Raw genomic sequence first — 18,932 nt, forward strand, 5'->3', positions numbered from 1 at the left:
GCTCCGGACGCGCAGGCTCAGCGGCCACGGCTCACGGGCCCAGCCGCTCCGCGGCACGTGGGATCTTCCCGGACCGGGGCACGAACCCGCGTCCCCTGCATCGGCAGGCAGACCCTCAACCACTGCGCCACCAGGGAAGCCCCCCTAACGTTGTTTTATGGAGGGGAGCGAGGTGAGAGCGCTTTGACTCACGGACACTTGCTGAGGAGTTTCGGGGCTCTCAGGGTTAGCGAGGCAGCCAGTGTCCGCGTGACGCTAATTACTATGTTCCCGTAGGTGTTGGGATGTGTCGTTCGGGGTGTTTTCTGGCATTACCCTGCTTTGACCTGAGATTTTATCCACTCTGCAGTCTCTCCAGGTACGGAGACCCGAGCAGCAGGGGAGTTTCACAACCAAAGAGCAGACATAAATGATGGGACTCAGAGCGAGCTGGCAGGAAGCACTCCCACCTCCGGGCCCCTCCCATTCTGCGGGCAGCGTTCGCTGCCTCGTGAGCCAATCAGCAGGCATCAGTTAGGAAAGAGAGTTCTCAAGTTGTGGACTTGAATGTCACCCTGGAAACCAGTCCCTGAACGGTGTCGCTGCTTCGCTTCTGTTCCTCCTTCCCGGGTTTCCCCTGGCGCCTTCTTTTTTCCTTCCTCTTTCTCCTCTACCTTGAGGGGACACTGGGTTTCTTCCCCCCACGGTAGTCCTGGGAGTTTTATGATTTTTTATACTTTTTTATTATGTATATATTTTTAATTAATAAAGTTGCTTTATCGGTGAAGGTTTATTATCGTAACTCTTACAGAAATGGATTGCTATTGGATCCTTTCCCTTCTTGGTATTATATAGATTGGGACCACCATGGTGGTCTCTAGCCCAAGCTTGGAGAAAGGGGCAAAGTAAACCATCTCGTGTAACAGGAGGTTCATGATTTTAAGAGAGTTACATCTGCGATGTGGTAGGTGTTCTCTGTGCGTGGTAAACCTGCCTGAAATGGCCGGTACGTAACCTGCTGGTATGGCTATTCACATTTCTTAGATCACATGAAGGTGAATCTTCAAATGACACATGACATCAAGGGTAAGAGAAACTAGCCTCCGCTCTTCTGGGGAGGAAGCGGTTCACTGGGTGTCAGAGCCTCCCCCGCCTCCAGCAAGGGGCTTTTTGCTATCACAGCCCAGGTTGCTCCATTGCTTCTGCTGAGAACAAAGAGTGAAGTAATCACGCATAGTACGGTGACTCATGCTTATGTTTTGTGCCCGGCGCCTGTTGACGCGCTGCAGAGTACACTTGTCTTCGGAAGCCAGCGTGAGGATTATTCTGGAAAATTGTGTTCCGTAGACTGTATCATGAACTTGGCAAATCAGCTAGCCTGCACATCTTAGCGTTAGAAGCAGCACAGCCCGTACTTCTGGGAGCAGAGCCATTGTGGGATTCCAGGGAGGGGTTGTTCTCTGTCATAAATGGTCAGAGTGTGTCCTACTGTTGGCTGGATTCCACTTTTGTCCCCCCCCCGCCCCAGTTTTGTGTACATCTGTGACAGCCCTGAAGCCCTTACGATCCGTCTTTCCTGTTTTCAGTGTTAGATTGCTGAAAACTCCAGTTGCTCTTACAACGCCAGTGTTGAGAGGTGAAGTACAGGCTTAGCTTCTCTCTTTGGCTGAGCAGTGACGTGTGCAGGGCACCTTTGGTGGCAGAGGGCTGTGGTAAGGCGGCCCCGCTTAACTGAGGAAGGCTGTGAGGGCCCTGGCACCGGGACCCTGGGGTGGCCATGTCCCCAGCATCACAGCAGCCTCCCTCCAGCATGGACTCCAGCATCACCCCCTCAATGTGTGTTCTGGGGCTTGTGGGCCGCTGATCAGTGGGACACAACCACGTGCCAGGTGACCCCCTTCGGGCTCCCAGGAGGGGCCCCGCCAGCCACATCTGTAGCTTGCTTTGGGGTCTCTGTGGCCGTCGCTTGGTGAGCTGGGGGGCCGAGCTGAGGCTAGTCGTGTCTCCTCGGGGTTTTGTGGGTGTTTAAGCGGTCAGGCCCCTATTTCTTGCCCCCGTGGACCGGCCTCCTCTCTCTGCCGTGTGTCTCTCTCGGCTCCCTCTCGTTTGCCTAGGAAGGAGGGAAACAAGTGCACAAATCGTACTTAAATCTTTAGGTTCTTGGGAAACGACGGCCCTGCTATTTTCACTTTTAAATCACTCTCCAGATGTTTCTAGACTAAGGAAGCAATTCGGGTAGCCACCAACGACCAGCAGGGCGTTCTGTGTCAGAGCCGTGAGCCTGCTTGGGAGCACTTGGCGGGTCGGTGGCCGGGTGCTGCCCTCGGGGACCAGGCGCTGTGGCGTTTCCTTTGGCTTCCACCGTTGCCAGGGATCCTCTGGTTTCATCTCTGCGTTAATTTCTTAGCTAGTAAGAAAACCAGTAAATTCTTGGTGCGGCTTCGGGTGTCAGGTCCTGTGTTATTACTATCACGATTAATTGATGTGCTGTCTTGAAACAATGTTTTTGGTTTTTTTCCTCCAGTGCGCTCATGGGAGCTTAGAAGACCCCAAGAGTGTGACCCATCACAAATTAATACACGCCGCTTCGGAGAGGGTGCTGAGTGACACCAAGACGCTCCTGGAGGAGAACGTCCAGGACGAAGGTAAGGGCGCCTCGCGGGCCGGGAGTGGGCGAGGGTGCAGCACCCTCAGCGAGGACGTTCCGAGTGGGGCTGAGCGGGGAGACGCGTCGGTGACACTGTTTCATTTTCCTTTTTTGAGACAGAGTGTGCGCCCTGGAATAAAACAGCAGACACTGAGGCTGAACGAGCAGCGCACGTCTGAGAAACCAAATTGAACTTTGTTATTAATTCTCTTTCCAAGCAAAACCAGGGTCCCCAGAGCTGCTGCAGGCTTTATTTTGGGGGCTGGAAAGTACAACCGTGGCGGTTGTTTCAGACATCTAGGAAGATGCTCTTAACGTACACACATCCATTTATTCACTCAGAGGCTTGCGTGTGGAGGCGCTTGGGGAGAAAACTTTGGTTTTCTTGTCTTTCAAAGCACGATTTTAATTGTGGGATTCCCTTAAGTAGTCTGTTTCGGAAATACTGGAATAGCCTTTGCAGACCTCCATGGCGTCTGGTTGGCAGGCCCAGAGCCAGCTGGGCGCCGAGCACATTGTGGGCTGTGGCCTCACCACACCCCAGGTGCTGAGCTCTGAGGGTCGGACCAGACGCTCCGACCTCACAGGCTTTCCAAACAAAAAAGCCCTTAAGGGCTTCCCTGGTGGCGCAGCGGTCGAGAGTCCGCCTGCCGATGCAGGGGAACCGGGTTCGCGCCCCGGTCCGGGGGGATCCCACGTGCCGCGGGGCGGCTGGGCCCGTGAGCCGTGGCCGCTGGGCCTGCACGTCCGGAGCCTGTGCTCCGCAACGGGAGAGGCCGCAGCAGAGGGAGGCCCGCGTACCGCAAAAAAAAAAAAAAAAGCCCTTAAAACGAGACTGCCGGTCCCCTCTGGGGACCCTCAGCCAGGTTCCTGCCGGGCCTGAGCCTGTAGGTGAGCAGGGGCGGCGTAATGGGAGCTGAAGGAGGGCTGGGGCGTGCGTGGATGCTCCGCGGAAGAGAGCCCGGGGGGAGCCCCTGCTTTTCGGTCCTTGGGTCACCGGGCACCCTTTATGCCGCTTTATGGATGTAAAATAATAACCAGCACGGTGGACTTTTTTTTCCTAGATGTCTTATTGCTGATCAGAAAGCGCGCTCCAGCCCCTCTCCCCAAGATGGCTGAGGTCTCAGCAGAAGAAAAGGTAAGTTTCCGAGTTTGGAAGTGGATACCTCTGTGAGGGGAGGTCTCCCACATTGAAGACTTGAAAAGAAACATCTGTACGCTGGTTGTCTGTGGACCCTGCCGGTCCCGTGGTCACAGGAGGTCTGGTCATGGGGGTTTTCTGTTGTGGCCGGTTGGCCAGTTGACCCACACCTTTCCTGGTGGCTGGTCTGATGACCGGCTCTGCTTCTGGGGCTGCAGGGAGGAGATTGCGGCACGTTTTCGGGGTCGGGTTTAATCTTGAGCTCCTGTCCCTCCTCTCCTCAAGCAAGTCCTGACAGAAGAAAGTTAGGAGGTCGCCAAAGACCACCCACAAAACAAGGAATATAGGTGCAGGGGCGGCAGTGGAGGCTCCCGGGAGCGCCGGCCTTCGCGGAGTCAGTCCTCGGAGGTGCCGCTTGGCCGAGTCTTCCCTCTGATGCGGGCGCGCTGGGGAGACCGTGCCGGTCGTTACCTGTGTAGCGGCCGCCCTGGAAGCTCGCTCCTCAGAAAGCCTGGTTTAGGAGGCCCATCTGTACGTGGAAGGTTTACTCTGTCAACAGGCCTTTTTCTGCTCTGAGGCCAGGTGCCCGGGACAGAGCGGTGCCGTGCTGGGGGGCAGCCACGTTAACGCCCGTCTTTCCTTGGCTCCAGGGGTAGAGTTTCTTACGCTTCAAAACGCTCCGGAGCACCCACCCCAGAGAAAGCAGGCCAGACTCTGGCCCAGGCCCCAGGCCGGCGGAACGAGCTATTTTGGGTCTCCCGTGGGACAGGCGGCCGGGAGGAGGCCCTTCTTATCTGCAGCCACACCTGCCTCGGCATGGCAGGCTGCGGGCACGGCTGCCCACTCCGTCTGGGCCTGCCCCTGAGTCAGCCCTGTTTCCCAGAACTGCTGGGTGGGTCCAGTTCTCGGGTTACCGTTTTGGTCGTTGGCAACTATGTGAACCTTGGTGACTGTGTGAACAGCGGGCTCCCATCACCCCCACGGCTCTGGGTAACTTGCAGGGCTGTGGCCCTCACCTTTTTTTCTGTGTGTATTTGTAAAATGTAATATTGTAAAACGTTAACGTCCGTTTTTGAGAATTATTATTAATTTTTAAAGTCGAAGTAGCACGTGTATTTAGAACGTCAGATAATACTACAGACGTTCTAATAAGTCAGTAGCCTCCTATCCGTCCTGAGTCACGCACTCGAAAGGCAACCACTCGTCATTCTTTCGACTGTGATTCTCTTTCTGATTTCTAAACAGCACGTCTTTTTGTTATGTCTTGGATTCTCAACTTTCGACGCCATTGGCTGCTTCTTGGTGGTCTGGGTAGCCCCTCCCCCAGCCTCCGCCCAGCTCTTGCCGCGAGTGTCGGATCATCACGTTGGTCAAAGATTCAGAGCCCCCGTTGTTGTCGCTATCGCGTACGTGTTGCTTTCTGCAGTGAGCAGTTTGCCAAGGTTAGCTGCCCTTTTTTAACGTAGAATTTTGTTTTTCCTGGAGTCAGTAACTGCTTCCTTGTTTTCTTTGTCCTCTGTAGGCTTATCACTGATATGTCAGATTCTGCACCCAAATTGATAAACCCCTCTGAAAACAGGGTCACAGGTGTGAGGCCACCTGCCGCTTCCACTTCCTGGGAGATGCCCCTCAGATCCTGCCGTCCGTCCACCTGCATCAGTTGTGCAGCCCGGGCTGGCCCGCCTCCCTCTGTGCTGGTCCTCCCGCGTCCCCCGTGTCCGCGTGTTCCCTGACCGCAGGCCTGCCGGCTCGGAGCGGCCCCCGGTGGCGCGCTTCTCACTGGGTCCTCGGCGGGTGGGCTCAGCAGGGCCCTGAGCTCGGAAGTTGCTGTCAGGTCTGCCTCCCTCTCTGGAGGCTCTGGGGAGGCTCTGCTTCCAGCTCTTTCAGATGTTTGGCGGACTCCAGTTCCTGCGGTTTGGAGGGTTGGGGTCCTGCTTTCCTGCTGGCTGTGAGCCGGCGCCACGCTCGGCTCCCGGAGGGCATCTTCAGAGCCAGCCGCGGGAGGTCTCACGCACTGGATCCCTCTTGCTTTGAATTCGATGGCCAGAGTTAGCCCCGTCCTGATTCAGGGCTCGCCTGATTAGGTCAGGCCCGCCGAGGGTCACGGCCTTCAAGTCGCTGTGCCCTGCGATGTGACCTAACCCCAGAGTGAAACCCACCCGCTCGCAGGCCCAGGGCTGTGCAACCGTCATCGCCGGGAGCAGGGCCGGGGGGTGTCCTGGGACCATCTTCGCCTTGCGCCTGCTGTGGAATTGAGTGTCTTGCTCTTGACTTGTTCTTCTTTTGGTGGGACCAGACCCCCTCTGGCGTCGAGGAAGAGGAGGGGGTCTGGAGGCCCTGCCCCCAGCGTTCGGTGGCTGCCGAGCGAGCGCCAGCTGCGTGCGTGATGGAGGTCTTGGCCCTGCCTCCAAGGTGTCTGCGTGGCGGGTGGGAGCCGGTCAGCTCTACTTTTCCTTCCTCTGTGCGTGGTCTGTTTCCTCCTCCCCGAGTCCCTCTGGAATTTTTAGGATCTCCTGATAACTCTTCAGAGGTCTGAAATTTCATGGTTCGCTTCGATGTACGTCTTTCCCCATTCACTGTGCCTGGCGCGTTGAAGCTGGAGTTTCTGGAAGTTTTCTGGATTGTTTTGGTTGATTTCCTCCCCTCGTTTTGTCTTTTCTCTTTCTGAACCTCCTGTTGGATGTTGGACCTGCTTTCTGAGAGACTTTTAAATTTTCCAATTAGATCCTTGTTCCCAGATTACCTTTCGTAGCATCCCGTTGTGCTCCTGCTCCTCTGAGTGCGGTGTCACGGCGCTCTCTCTTTTCAAGCTCCTCTCTTTCCTTCACCCTCTTTTACTTTTCCTGCTTCTGTCTTGGCCTCTGTCGTTCACGTCGCAGGCTTTCCTCACGTCCCCGTCAGAGGCCCCGGGAGCTCACCGGCTGCTCTGTGCCTGGCGGGCCGTGCCCCCCACCGCCTGCGGCTGCCCCTCCTGCACAGCGTCCCGGGAGCCGAGTGGCGTGGGGCTGGGCCTGCCGTCCGGGGCTAGGACCGCGCCTCTGCTCCCTGCGCTCCGGGACACTGGGCTTCTCAGCTCCTGCAGCTCGCTCCCCTCCCTGCCCCACCCCCTCCGGCGTGGCCCTCGGGCCCCGGGGTCGTCCGGGCCGCCCTCCACGCACTCGGTCTCCACGGCGCTCTCCTCACCCTTCCAGCTGTTTGCCGTCCTCTGAGAATTCGGTGCTGTCTCTCCCAGTTTTATTTCCTTCATTCTTTCTGTTTCTGCCTTCTCTGTTCCTTCGCCGTCGCATGCGGGGGTTCCAGAAGGAGCAAAGGGGAGTGCGTGTTTTCGGCCGGTCTGCATGGTCCTCTGCGATCACCCGCCCAGCCGTCACTCCCATGTGATGGTCATTCTGTGGCCACAGGAGACAGTGTCCGTCTTCCCTGTGTCCCGCACGGCCACGCCCCAGCGCCAGCAGGCTGCGGTTGTGTCCACTGACTGTCCCTGAGGCCATGCACAGAGCTCTCCGGAAGCCTCCCTGCTCATCAAGGGGTATATGGCTCCAGCTGCCAAGGACACTCGTTCTTTCCCTGGTTAGAGCTGTTTTTTCAGCAAACGTAATCTTGCCTTTTGTTGCTGTTTACTCATTTCCGACTTTCCAATTACTTTTCTGGGTTAGAAAAAACAAGAGCAGAAAGCCCCGGATAGAGATGCTATCTTGCGAGCCACCGCCAGCCTGCCCTCTTACAACATGGACCGCGCCGTGGTGCAGACCAACATGAGAGACGTGAGTGCCTGCAGGGCCTGCGGCCACCGCCTGGGAGCCTTTGCCACCGCGTGGGGCTGCGGGAGTTCCTGGAAGCCCTTGGCGAGCTGGGCGAAGGGGACACGGGAACTCTGTGCACTATTTTGGAGCTTCTTGTAAACAAATTAATTCAAAATAAAAAGTTTGGAAAGACGTTGAAAGGGAGGACTGAAAGGATAGATACTATGGGAAAAATGTTAGTTTTGTCGTGAGTTTGGTGAAAAGCTTTCGGAAAGAAACCTGACTCGTTTGTCTTGGATGGGAATGTTCTGAGTGAACAAAGCTGAGTGCTTCCCGTGTTCTCGAGGGAGGGCTGGTCAGGAGTGGGGGACGGCCGCTCCGGGACTGAGGGCCAGTCGAAGGTCTCTGCCTCAGGCCGGTTCGGTTCAGGAACACGCCTCTCCGGGGCCTCTTCCAGAGAGTTCCTTGTTGATCAGGGCGCTGGAACCCGGGCACACCTGTCTCTTCCCAGCCTGTGTGTGTGTGTGTGTCTCTCACGATGGCCGAGACTTATGGGGGTTGGGGGAGGGAGCGGGCGGTGGCGGGGGGGGGGTTCTAATGACACTCCCAGCTGCCCCATTTTTGAGAAGATGAATCGGCTGCAGGTGAAAATTAGAGACCTGCGTCTGTGGAGCCCGTGGAATCAGTCACTTTTCTTCAGTGAAGCCAAAGGAGGGCTCTCGGCTCACTTAGTGACCAGTGGGCCAGATGCCTTCCTCGTGGGCTGGAGGGCTGAGCGACATCACCAGGTGTGTGTGTGTCCGTGTCACCGGCAGGAGGCCGTGTCACAGCCCGTCCGTGCCAGCCAGAGCCTCCCCTTCCCGCCCTCCTGAGACGCCTCGTTCCTGCTCTCCTCAGTTACCCGGACATCGTGTGCCTCACGGATCTGGAATTTTAGGACAGGGCATGTCGTCTCAGATCCAAGTCGCTTTGTTGGGCATCTTTTCCTCTCTCTGCAGTTCCAGACGGAGCTCCGGAAAATCTTGGTGTCTCTCATCGAGGTGGCACAGAAGTTGCTGGCGCTGAACCCGGACGCGGTGGAATTATTTAAGAAGGCGAACGGTAGGAGCAAGCCCCAGGGTGGACGCTGGCCCTCGGCCGTTCCTTGCACCCGGAAAGGGCCAGTAGGCGGAGGCTTGGTGAAGCGCTCTCACCGCCGTCCCGTGTACGCAGGCGACAGCGGATGGGCCTCTCTCGGGTTCTCTGAGCTGTGAGAGGTTTGCCACGAACGCCTGGTGCTCAGACGCCGCGGCGACCCTCCGAGGGGCTCGGGCGAGCAGCCCTCGCGCGGCCGGGTGGTGCCTGAGGCCCTCACGGTGCCGTGTCTTGCCCGCAGCCATGCTGGACGAGGACGAGGACGACCGTGTGGACGAGGCGGCCCTGCGGCAGCTCACGGAGATGGGCTTTCCCGAGAGCAGAGCCGTGAAGGCCCTGCGGCTGAGCCGGTACGTGCTCCCTCGCCAGACGCGGCGGGCTTGGTCTTGGGGGGCCCCCGCGGGACCCAGACCCTTTGATTGAATTGTTTCCAATACGTGTGAGTGTTTAAAGAGGACCTGGAATGCGTGTCCCGGAAGTAACTTGAGTGGGCATCTCCAGGTGTTTCGGGGCAGTTGGAAATTGACTCACGTATCGGGAGCGTGACGTATGATGATGGTTCTGTGCGTTTCACTGGGCTGTTGTTTTGTGGGAACTCAGATCGAAGCCTGTTCACAGCAGGGCCGTGGTCAGCTCCAGAAGCGTCTGTGGTGGTGTCCTCAATAGTCTCCTGTAGTTTCTTGTTTCTAGTTACTTGCCCTTCGTTTATGTTCAGGTCTGAAACAGATCATCTGTAACTGACGGATGGTCCGTGGGCTGTGTTCTTTTTCACTTTGGACCCAGACTCTCGTGTGTACCTCCCGGGTTTGGTTTCCTTTACTTTGCCCGTGTGTTTCCGTGTTCTGGCCGGGGCCTCAGGGCAGTTTGGGGCAGGGCCAGAGCTCCAGACACGCTAGATTCTCATTACAGGGGTCGGCAGCTCGTGCTAGGGAAGCCATGAAGTCGGAGAGGCTTTTCTTGGGGAAACAAAGGCCCTGGTTCCCTGGCCTGGGGTTGCCGCACAGAGCCCGTCTTACCTTGCAGCATGTCGGTGCCCCAGGCCATGGAGTGGCTAATCGAGCACGCGGAAGACCCCACCATAGACACGCCGCTTCCAGGCCCGGCCTCGCAGGGAGAGGCGGGCGCCGAGGCCGCCCCCGCCGCTGCCGCCGGGACCAGCGCGGAGGACGAGGAGGCCAGAGACGAGCTGACGGAGATCTTCAAGAAGATCCGGAGGAAACGGGAGTTCCGCGCAGACGCCCGGGTACGTGTTGACGGGCCTGGGCGGGCAGGTAGGGGTGCAGATTCTCCCGAGGCTGCGTCGTGCAGAGGAAGCTGCGGCCACGTTGGTGACCGCAGGCTGAGCCCCGGCCCTGTAGGAAGCGAGGCCGGGGGAGGAGTCTGCAGACAGGCCTGGGGCCCCTTGAGTCCCCGGGTTCAGCCTGAAGTTTTCCTCACTGGCATCCAGGTGGCTGTGTTTTCCTCCGGACAGTTAGTCCACACACCTGTCATCTTCTGAAAACTCGCTATCGGGTCCTGTCCGTATTGTACGTGTCCTCGAGCCGAGGGGTTGGTCGGGGGTGCTGCCCAGAGACTGGAGGGTCACCCGCCCACCTCGTGGGACCATCTTGTGAGCGGGGAGGCTGGTCAGGCTGCCGGCCACCAGGTAACCCGGCGTCTGTGGGGTTCCGGGGCCTGGGGTCCTGGTGCCTCTGGCCGTACTTGGCCAGCTGACCTTAGAGTGCATCTTTCCGGCCACCTCTTCACCGTCACCTCGTATTTGATACTTTTACGTCTCCCTGTTCTTTGTCTCTGTTCTCTTCTTTCATTGGGATTTAATTTTACTTTAATCTTCTTGGCTGCTTTTCGTATTTTGAGGATGCTCTGGTTTTTCAGACCGTAGCTCTGTCTGCTCCAGGCCCTAGGGCTCCGATCCTTCGTGTCCACCTGTGGGCTTGTGTTTCCGTGAGACTCCCCAGTGGCCGGGCCGTGGGGTGCCCTCTGTGCTTGATTCAGAGCTGGCTTCTGCGGGGTTGAGCGGGACCTCGAGTCAGGGCCCAGCTTTCGTGCCAATCATCCGGTAGGGGTCCTGGGCCACGCAGAGTGTAACCCACGGCGCTGGGGTGTGGGTCTTCCCCTGCCCCTCTCTGGGGATGCAGACCCTGCCCAGGGTCCTGCTTTGAAGCTCCCGCCCCGCCTCGCGTGGACCCAAGGTCGGTGTCCGGCGTGCGATGTTAGGCCCCAGCCCCGCCCTCATGAGGCCTGTGCCCCCCGTCGCCCCGGGGCACACCCTCTGGGAGGCCAGTTTGTTGTTCCTATGTTTCTGTTTCTTCGGGATTTTCCCTTTTTGAGTTCTGCTGTGTGTTCAGAAATACCTGTGTTATTTTAGTCCCGAGTTTCTCGGTCCTGAAGGAGGTGTATCTCGTTGGCTCAGTCTCTCGGGGGAACCCAGCCCAGGTCTGGCACTCGGGCCCCCCGCTGGGGAAGGGCAGCCTCTCCGGGCTGGGTCCTTGTGCTGTTGGGCTCCACGCTCTCTCCGGTGGAGGTCCTGCGTGGGCCTCGTCAGGGCCGCTGCCGGGTAGTCCACGGTCTTGGTCACCGACTTAAAGGCCTCTCCTCCTCTGGGTGTCGTTCTTGACCATCTTAACATGCTCATTTTCCCAAAAGGGTGTCGAGGCTTGAGGGGCTAGGGCCTTTGATCCTGTGCCAGTCAGGGGGATGGTCCGATAAGGATCAAGACGTTCGTTCAGATCCTGGGCAGACTGGATGGGACGGCAGGGCTTGGACTTGAGACCCAAACAGACGTTTTGCTGCCTTGCACCCCCCGCTCCTAACACCCCCCCAGCTGTAGACAGGACCATGACGGTGCAGAGCCTGTGGGCGCAGGGCCCCTCCCCCAGTGCTGGGAAGAAAGGCGGGCGGAGCATCTGGAATCACCCCCAGGGGTCCTGGGGCATCATTTCCTGGGCTGAGACAGAAGTCTGGAGAGAGGATGGTTTTTATTGAAACCAGTGGCAAAGGCCGTCCTATCCTTGGGTTCAGAGTAGATTCCGGGCGATTTTATATGACGTTGATATCAAAATGCTACCGCCTGGTGGGCTCTGCTCCCAGCGATCGCTCACGGGGCCTGGAGACGGGAAGTGGCCCAGGAAGGCGGAGGAGATGGATCCTAAGCAGAAGGTGCTGGCTTGTGAGCGCACTGCCCGCGGTTTGCTCAGCCTGACGCCTTTCCTGATCACCCCGCAGCTGCTGCTCCAGCCGGACGCCTTTCCTGATCACCCCGCAGCTGCTGCTCCAGTCGGGCTCTCTTTGACACAGTCCAGGCAGACTGCACGGTGGAAGGGGTGGGGGCCACGAGGCCAGAGTGCCGGGGCCGCGCGAGCACCCACACGCTGGCCCGGGGGGCCGGCGGCGCGAGGCCAGCCGACATCGTGCGAAAGCTGGGGCAAGATGACGTCAGGACCTTAAAGGGCCCGGTCCGACCTTCAGAGAATTAAGAGAATCCTTTGAAACTTTGATGAAACCTTTACCTTTTTGTGCAGAATTGAGCCTTTCAAAGGTTGTAGAATAAAAGGCAAGGATAAAAGCGAAGGAATGTGTCGTTATGTGACTTTTGTCCAAAAAGTGTACCCCCCCAACGTGGAGCGCTCGGGTCATTGTTCCCTCCGAAAAGCAGCATGTGTTTAAACTTGCAGCTTAAATTTTGTGAAATACGTTCAGAATTAATTTTAGTTCCATTTTTTTTAAAAGATAAAGTGTGTCAAAAATCACTGTTGTTTTTTGTCTCCGCTCAAATGGGAATTGCTGACGTGACCTTTCTCTGACACGCTCGTCCTGGATGATGAGCCCTCTGGAATAGGCTGCGTGAGGTTGTGAAGACAGGTCTATCCAGACGGTCACGGGGACACACCTAGAAGGGCCTGGGGTGGGAAGGCGAGCCTCTGGCCAAGAGCAGGTGCGCCCTCCACCTCCCGGCTCCGTCCCTGTGTCGTTCAGAAAACCAAGAAGTGTTTCAGTAAAGCCGTAGGGAAACAGAGTCTTGAGAGAGAAAACCCCATGGTGTTGCTTTAAAACATCCCCTGCCAAGGTGCTGCTCGTGAGACAGCCTTGCTGCCGGGGCCCCGCGAGCACGGCACTGAGGCCTGCGGCTTCTCCTCTAGGCCGTCGTTTCCCTGATGGAGATGGGATTCGATGAAAAGGAAGTGATAGACGCCCTCAGAGTGAACAACAACCAGCAGAACGCCGCCGTGAGTACCAGGCCGTGCCTCGGTGACGCCACGTGTGTCCCGAACACTGTGTGTTCGGTCACCTTCCCGTGCAGTCAGTTACTTTGCTTTTGAAGTGAAACAGTGGGGTAGATGGTTCAAACGGTACACAATTTTTTAAATATTGAGAAAATCCTGGGCTTTGCCTTTCAGAAAAACGTACACGTTCTGTGGGTGCCTGTGTTACACCAACGCTAAGATGCTTCCCATCCTGTGCACACGCGCCCACGGCCGATGGAGAGCTGCCTGGGGAGGGGCTGGGGGCGCCAGCTTGGTCCACTTGCGGGAATAGAGCCGGTCTGGCCCAGGAACCAGGGAGGCGAGGTGGGCCCGAGCTTTAGCCGCTCCTGAGTCACCGATGAGCCGGGAGGGGCTCACTCACGCCCAGGGCCGCTTCCCGCGACAGAGCCCAGGTGTGCGGCGCGTGTCTTAACTTCTTCTCCCAGCGCTCGGGCGGGTGAAGCTGGCGCCCGGTTCAGGGCCTGGAGAAGCTGCAGCCGTTACATTGCTCTGCGGTGCCAGGATCTGCCAGGAAAGCCAGGCTGGTGCTTCCTCTCTGCGGCCCGTCCTGACGTGTGTAGCACCTGAGTCCGGGCTGGGCTTGCTTTTCTGTCAAGGCGCCTGACGGTCAGGGCAGCCCTGGGAGCTGACCAGGAGCCCTGGCTGCAGCGTTTGGGTTGACGGGGTCTGGAGGGCACTAACGGCTGTTGCTCTTGTGTTCGCAGTGCGAGTGGCTGCTGGGAGACCGCAGGCCCTCTCCTGAGGAGCTGGATAAGGGCATCGACCCCGACAGCCCTCTGTTTCAGGCCATCCTGGATAACCCCGTGGTGCAGCTGGGCCTGACCAACCCTAAAACCTTACTAGGTGTGTGCCCTCTTTCTGCTTGTGCAGGGGCGGGACCTGCCTGCCAGACAGATGTCACCGGACGATACCACAGCCGCCACGCCCCAGCAGCTGCCCCTGCAGGGTCCCGGGCGGGCGGCTGCAGCCTGAGTCACCGTAGGGCCCGGAAATCAGGTCACGCTCGTGGTGTGACAGCCTCTTGTGCGGTGACTCCATTCAAGGTGTGAAAAAGCAGTGAAAGTGGATTATCTAGTCGGGGAGAGTGTAGCCAGCGCCCAGCAGGTTAGGGCCGTGTGTGAGGAGCTGTTGGTCGGTTGTAGCTCTTACTCTTTGTAAGGGTTTCTTTGGCGTTTGTTTTGACTGTGAGATGTAATACGCAAAAAAAGCGCACGTAACTTTTGTAACTTGAAGAGTAATAATAACACTAATGACCGTGTTCCTGCCACTCAGCTTTAGCCTGGAGTCCCTGGGACGCCCCCGCCCCCGGCTGAGGTGACCGCGCGAGCGTTTGCCACTCCTCTGCTCGCTCAGCCGCGTCGCCGCGGGTGTCTGCGCGCTCACCCCATTCAGTCGCCGCCTCTTGTGTTCTGGGCCGGCTGCTGGGACCGACTTGCTGAAGGGCCGTAAAGTACTCCCTCGCGCGGGTGAAGTCAGTGCCGCGGCTGACTGCGCCGCGCTGCCGCCCGACGGTGCCTGCGTGGCTTCCCGGCCTGCCGGCTGCTCTGCGTGCTCCTGTGGCCGCTCCTGTCGCGGGACGGTTTCCCCAGGCCTTGTGCCCCGGGCCGGGCTGGCGGGGCCCGGGCGTGTGTGTGTGTGCGTGCGTGCGTGCGTGCGTGCGTGCGGAGCCTGTGTGTGTGTGTGTGTGTGTGTGTGTGTGGAGCCTGCTTTCCAGAAAGGGCACCCCCACGCCCCCCACACCGGTCCACGGCAGCTCATAGCCCCTGTGGCTGGCTCTCCCGGAGCAGCCGCCCAGGCAGGCACAGGTGCTTCTGTGTGCTTGGTTATTTCCCTGATCTCTAAGGCCCAGCCCCTTCCAGAAGTTTCAGCCTCTTCTAGGACCTCCGCTGGGAAAGGCCTTCTGCCTGACTTGTGGCTGCTTTCCCTGTTGGATCGTCTTCTTGTCGCTCAGAAACTTCTTCATGCCTGCCACGCGCTGATCCTTTAACAGACATTTAGATCTCAAAGATCATTCGTCGGTTTCTGGCTTCTTTATTTATCACTTTGATGAACAGATGTCCTCTATTTTAATGCAGCTGAATGTGTCGGTTTCATTGATGACGTCAGTCTTTAAAGAAAGCCCTCTGATCCCAAGGTCGGGAAGACCTTCACCTTTATCTTTTTCTAGTAGTTCTAAAGTTTCTTACTGCAGTCTGTGATCTACCTGGAGGTGTGTGTGGCATAGAGTAGGGAATTTTTCTCTTTGTACCCAGATTCTGTACCTCAGTGATGGGTCTTATCGTGAGTTTGTTTTCGTTCTTTGTGCCAGGCGCTCAGCAGTCCTTTCCACACCGAAAGCACCTTCCCGCCCTCCTGCTCCTGAGCGACCTCAGGAGACTCATACGTGCTACCTGGGCTCTGTCCAGAGCCTTCTCTAAAGCGATTCTTTTAGTACCTGACCACTGAGTGTGTGATTCGCTGTAGGCTTTTTTTTTTTTTTTTAATTTCTGAAGATACAATTGGTCAGATTAAGGAAGTTCTCCTTTCCCTCCAGTTTAGACGCTAAGAGTTCTTAATCATGGATAGGCGGTCAGTTTTACTGGATGCTTTTTCCCTATCTGTTGAGATTACCGTGTGGTTTTACATCTGCTAACTTGAGTGTTTCTCCCATTTCTGAAACAAACCACACGGAGTGAGTGCCACCCAGTCTGCAGGCTCTGAGTCGGTGACCTGGACAGGACGTACACTGGCCCAGGGTCCTGCCCCCTCAGGCCCCAGGTCCCAGGCCTCCTGCAGTCGCCAAGTCCCCGCCTGGAGAGAATGACCTGCCTGTGAGGTCACCGGCCTGTGGGCACCCCTGCAGCTACACACTTCTCTCAAGACATTTTTGGTAGGATTTTTAATGACCTTTATCTCTTTAGATGAAGTAAAATAGTCATTATAGAACATTTGGAAAGCACAGAAAAGCCTGAAGAAGTGGAAGTCACCCCTCCCTCATCAGCGGGTTTCCTTCTGGTGGCCCTGCGGGGTCTGGAACAGATGCAGCCACACTGCAGGGCGACTTTATCCTGCTTATTTTCTCATCCCATTTGATGCCTTTTCTCTTGGTGCATCTTTTTACTCTTTTAAAAATGAGATTTTAGTGGTACAGGTGTTTCATTCTATAGATGTGTCGCGTTATTTAACAAATACTGTTCCCCTATTTCTGGTCATTTAGATTGTTTTTCGTTTCGTTGCTTTTGAACCTAACCCTACTGCACCTCCTCTTTGGGTGCAGCTCCTGTTCCCTAAGGACAGGTAGCCGGAAGTCAGATGACCCGGTCAAAGAATACAGACGTTTGAGCTCCCGGTGACGTCTTGACGGCTGACGGGGGGCTTCTGTCCGGCTGAGATGCCCGCCCTCCCCCCCACTCCTCGCACAGGGACCCAGAGGCGCCGTCTGTTCCTTTGAGCGCTTTTCTTCCGGCCGTTGGTGTTCTTTCACTTGTCCCCCCTGCACCGTCCATCCGTCGTGGTTCAGCTGCCCTGTTGATCGTAGAGCTTTGTTAACGGCCCTTTATACGTTAGGATCATCCTTGGTCGCGTGCCGCACTTTTCATTTTTAATGCACGAGACCTGCAGAAGGAAGCCCCTCCTCAGATAAATCTTCATCTCTGGTTTTTCATATTTAATGCTTTTTTCATCGTTTTGTGCAGCTCTCTCCTCCTTCTGGAATTTTGCTCAATCCACTGTATATTTCGTTCTCTCAGATGCCACGTCATCTTTCTGGATTCTCTTCCTGATATTTTTAACTGGTTTGCAGAGGATTTTAATCAGGAGGGCTTGCGGGGCGGGGTGGGGGGTGGGCGTCAGGTCGTAAACGTAATGAAATCAGACTTGCACGCTGGGCCCTGCGCTGAGGCCCTGTGGCCCTGAGCAGCTGTGAGCACCTTGAATAAATGCTTCCCGTGAAGCCCGTAAACTCGGGACCGCTTTCACTGACATGGTTCGACGTTGGCGGACGTGACAAGGTCTGGCATAGAGCCGTGCTTCCCAGACGTGAGGGCGACCGTCCGCCCTGCGGTCGCTGGTGAGTCTCCACCAAGTCGGCCGGCGTGTGTCTGGGCTGTAGAGCTGTTTGCTGGGGGCGCCTCTGTTTGTGGGCGGACATTTTATGGAAGTGTTTAGAAATTCAGAGTTTTCATTACAAAGAACTGCTCATTTTTAATGTGCTAGTTTTTTTTTTTTTTAAGTGATTCCTTTAACATTGGACATTCTGATTTTTCCAATTAGGTATTATTAAATTGGCAACAGTATCCTTATGTAAGTCTTTTCTGCATCTGACTGTTTTGTCAGGGTAGGACTGAGTTTTCATTACAAAGAACTGCTCATTTTTAATGTGCTAGTTTTTTTTTTTTTTTAAGTGATTCCTTAACATTGGACATTCTGATTTTTCCAATTAGGTATTATTAAATTGGCAACAGTATCCTTATGTAAGTCTTTTCTGCATCTGACTGTTTTGTCAGGGTAGGACTGGAAGCGGAGTTACTGAGTCACAGGCTGTCACTATTTTAAGATTCCCGGTAGCTGGTGCCAAACTGCTTTCCAGAATCGCTGTGCCCGTGAGCGCGCGGGCACGCCGCCCCGCCCTGCCAGCAGCAGTGCCCTGTGTCAGCTCCCTTGATCAGCAGACTAGACACTGTCGGGTGGCGGCTAGAAGGGGTTTCTGGGCCCCTGGCTATAGAGGATGTCCCCTTTAGTTCCTGCAGCCGCATGTCCGGGTCTGCGGGGTGCGGTCCCTCAGGCAGCCCCGTCGTGTCCCCGCAGCATTTGAAGACATGCTCGAGAACCCGCTGAACAGCACCCAGTGGATGAACGACCCCGAGACGGGCCCAGTCATGCTGCAGATCTCCCGCATTTTCCAGACCCTGAACCGCACGTAGGCCGCGTGCTCCAGCCGCCGGGCCCAGGAGGGCGGCCTCTTACTTCCCAGCTGAGGGCTGGGAAGAGCGGGCAGACCCCGGGGTGCCCCTGGGCTGGGGAGGGGAGAAGGGCGGCCGGAGGGGGGCCCCCCCCCCGGGTGTTGGGCGCCCGGGCCACGCTCGTGCTTGGATCTTCCTGCTGAAAAGCCTCTGACAGTGTTTACAGACAAGGTCGTCACCCCGGGAAGGGGTCGCCTCCCTCCAGTGTCCCTCTGGGCTCTTGAAACGCTACTTGAATTGACCTGTAGGCGCTGCTTGTAGAGTCCACTTGTTATTTGAAAGATGGCATGTTTCAATCCAAAGTGTTAACGTCAAGGGTACTAACTTAAGTAGAAGAGCTCGCAGACGACTTTTCTTTAATAAATAAGTTCCCCTTTTCCAATTTTCTGTCTCGGTCTTATTTCAGTGCCAGAGAGGAAGCTGCGTGCGTGCTGGTGACGTTGGCACTCTCGACACAGAGCCCGTGCACCACCTCCCCCGGGACGCTTGCTGCCGCCCCGCTGGCGCTTTCTTGGCAGACTCGCAGGTCTTACTTGGAGTCGAGGGACCGTGCCGTCGCCTAGCCGGCCCGCGTCCCCGAGTCTCCGACGGTGGAAGCGGAGCGCCACGGGGACTTGCCCTGCCTGTCTCTGGCCGCCGCTTTTTTAAACATTATCTGTGTTTTTAAACGAGAAACTGACCAGCCGCGCCATCCGGGGGCTGGCCTGGCGCGTGCCAGTGCGGACATGTGTGGGTGCGGATGGGGCCTCAGGCTCACCGAGGGCACCTTCTTTCCTGGCAGACGTTTAAGGGGGGCCCCTTGGTAAGAAAAGATCAGTGCGCAGGTCAGATCCCCTTTCTCAGACGCCCGTGCGCTGGCCACTCATTTTGGTCAAAGAAATCCTGTCCCTTTGACTTCCCTGGACGGCCAGCCTCCTGCAGACACAATTCCACGTTGCTTCTTCCACGTTGGAGGGAGGGGACCGTGGTAGCTGGGCGTCTCCCGGGCGGCTGGCAGCCCGCCTGGGCTCTTGCTCCTATGACGTTTCCTTCCCGGTGTGGGGCCCTGCGCTGCGGCCGCCCTGGGCCCACCGCGCCCGCCTG

General features: G+C 57.0%; 1 protein-coding gene and 1 long non-coding RNA gene across 3 annotated transcripts in view; both read left to right on the top strand.

The window, feature by feature from the left end:
- Positions 1-18,231, top strand: part of UBAC1 (UBA domain containing 1) — a 27,960-nt gene extending 9,729 nt beyond the window's left edge. The window contains exons 2-10 of one of the 2 annotated variants that reach the window (XM_024126541.2): positions 2,504-2,624; positions 3,691-3,764; positions 7,424-7,531; positions 8,509-8,611; positions 8,886-8,994; positions 9,668-9,887; positions 12,784-12,870; positions 13,614-13,752; positions 17,695-18,231. In XM_024126541.2, coding sequence (XP_023982309.1) covers positions 2,504-2,624; positions 3,691-3,764; positions 7,424-7,531; positions 8,509-8,611; positions 8,886-8,994; positions 9,668-9,887; positions 12,784-12,870; positions 13,614-13,752; positions 17,695-17,810 — 1,077 coding nt within the window. In that variant the 3' untranslated portion in view covers positions 17,811-18,231. Of the gene's footprint in view, positions 1-2,503; positions 2,625-3,690; positions 3,765-7,423; positions 7,532-8,508; positions 8,612-8,885; positions 8,995-9,667; positions 9,888-11,869; positions 12,215-12,783; positions 12,871-13,613; positions 13,753-17,694 lie in introns of those variants that run through there. The other variant, XM_028497453.2, reaches the window with a different exon arrangement.
- Positions 4,764-7,383, top strand: LOC114487464 (uncharacterized). The gene is made up of 2 exons (XR_003682568.1): positions 4,764-5,173; positions 5,290-7,383. It is a non-coding gene; the product is annotated as an uncharacterized lncRNA (long non-coding RNA).
- Positions 18,232-18,932: the final 701 nt, after the last annotated feature.

Source organism: Physeter macrocephalus, chromosome 13, assembly GCF_002837175.3.
Source record: "Physeter macrocephalus isolate SW-GA chromosome 13, ASM283717v5, whole genome shotgun sequence".
NCBI lineage: Eukaryota > Metazoa > Chordata > Mammalia > Artiodactyla > Physeteridae > Physeter > Physeter macrocephalus.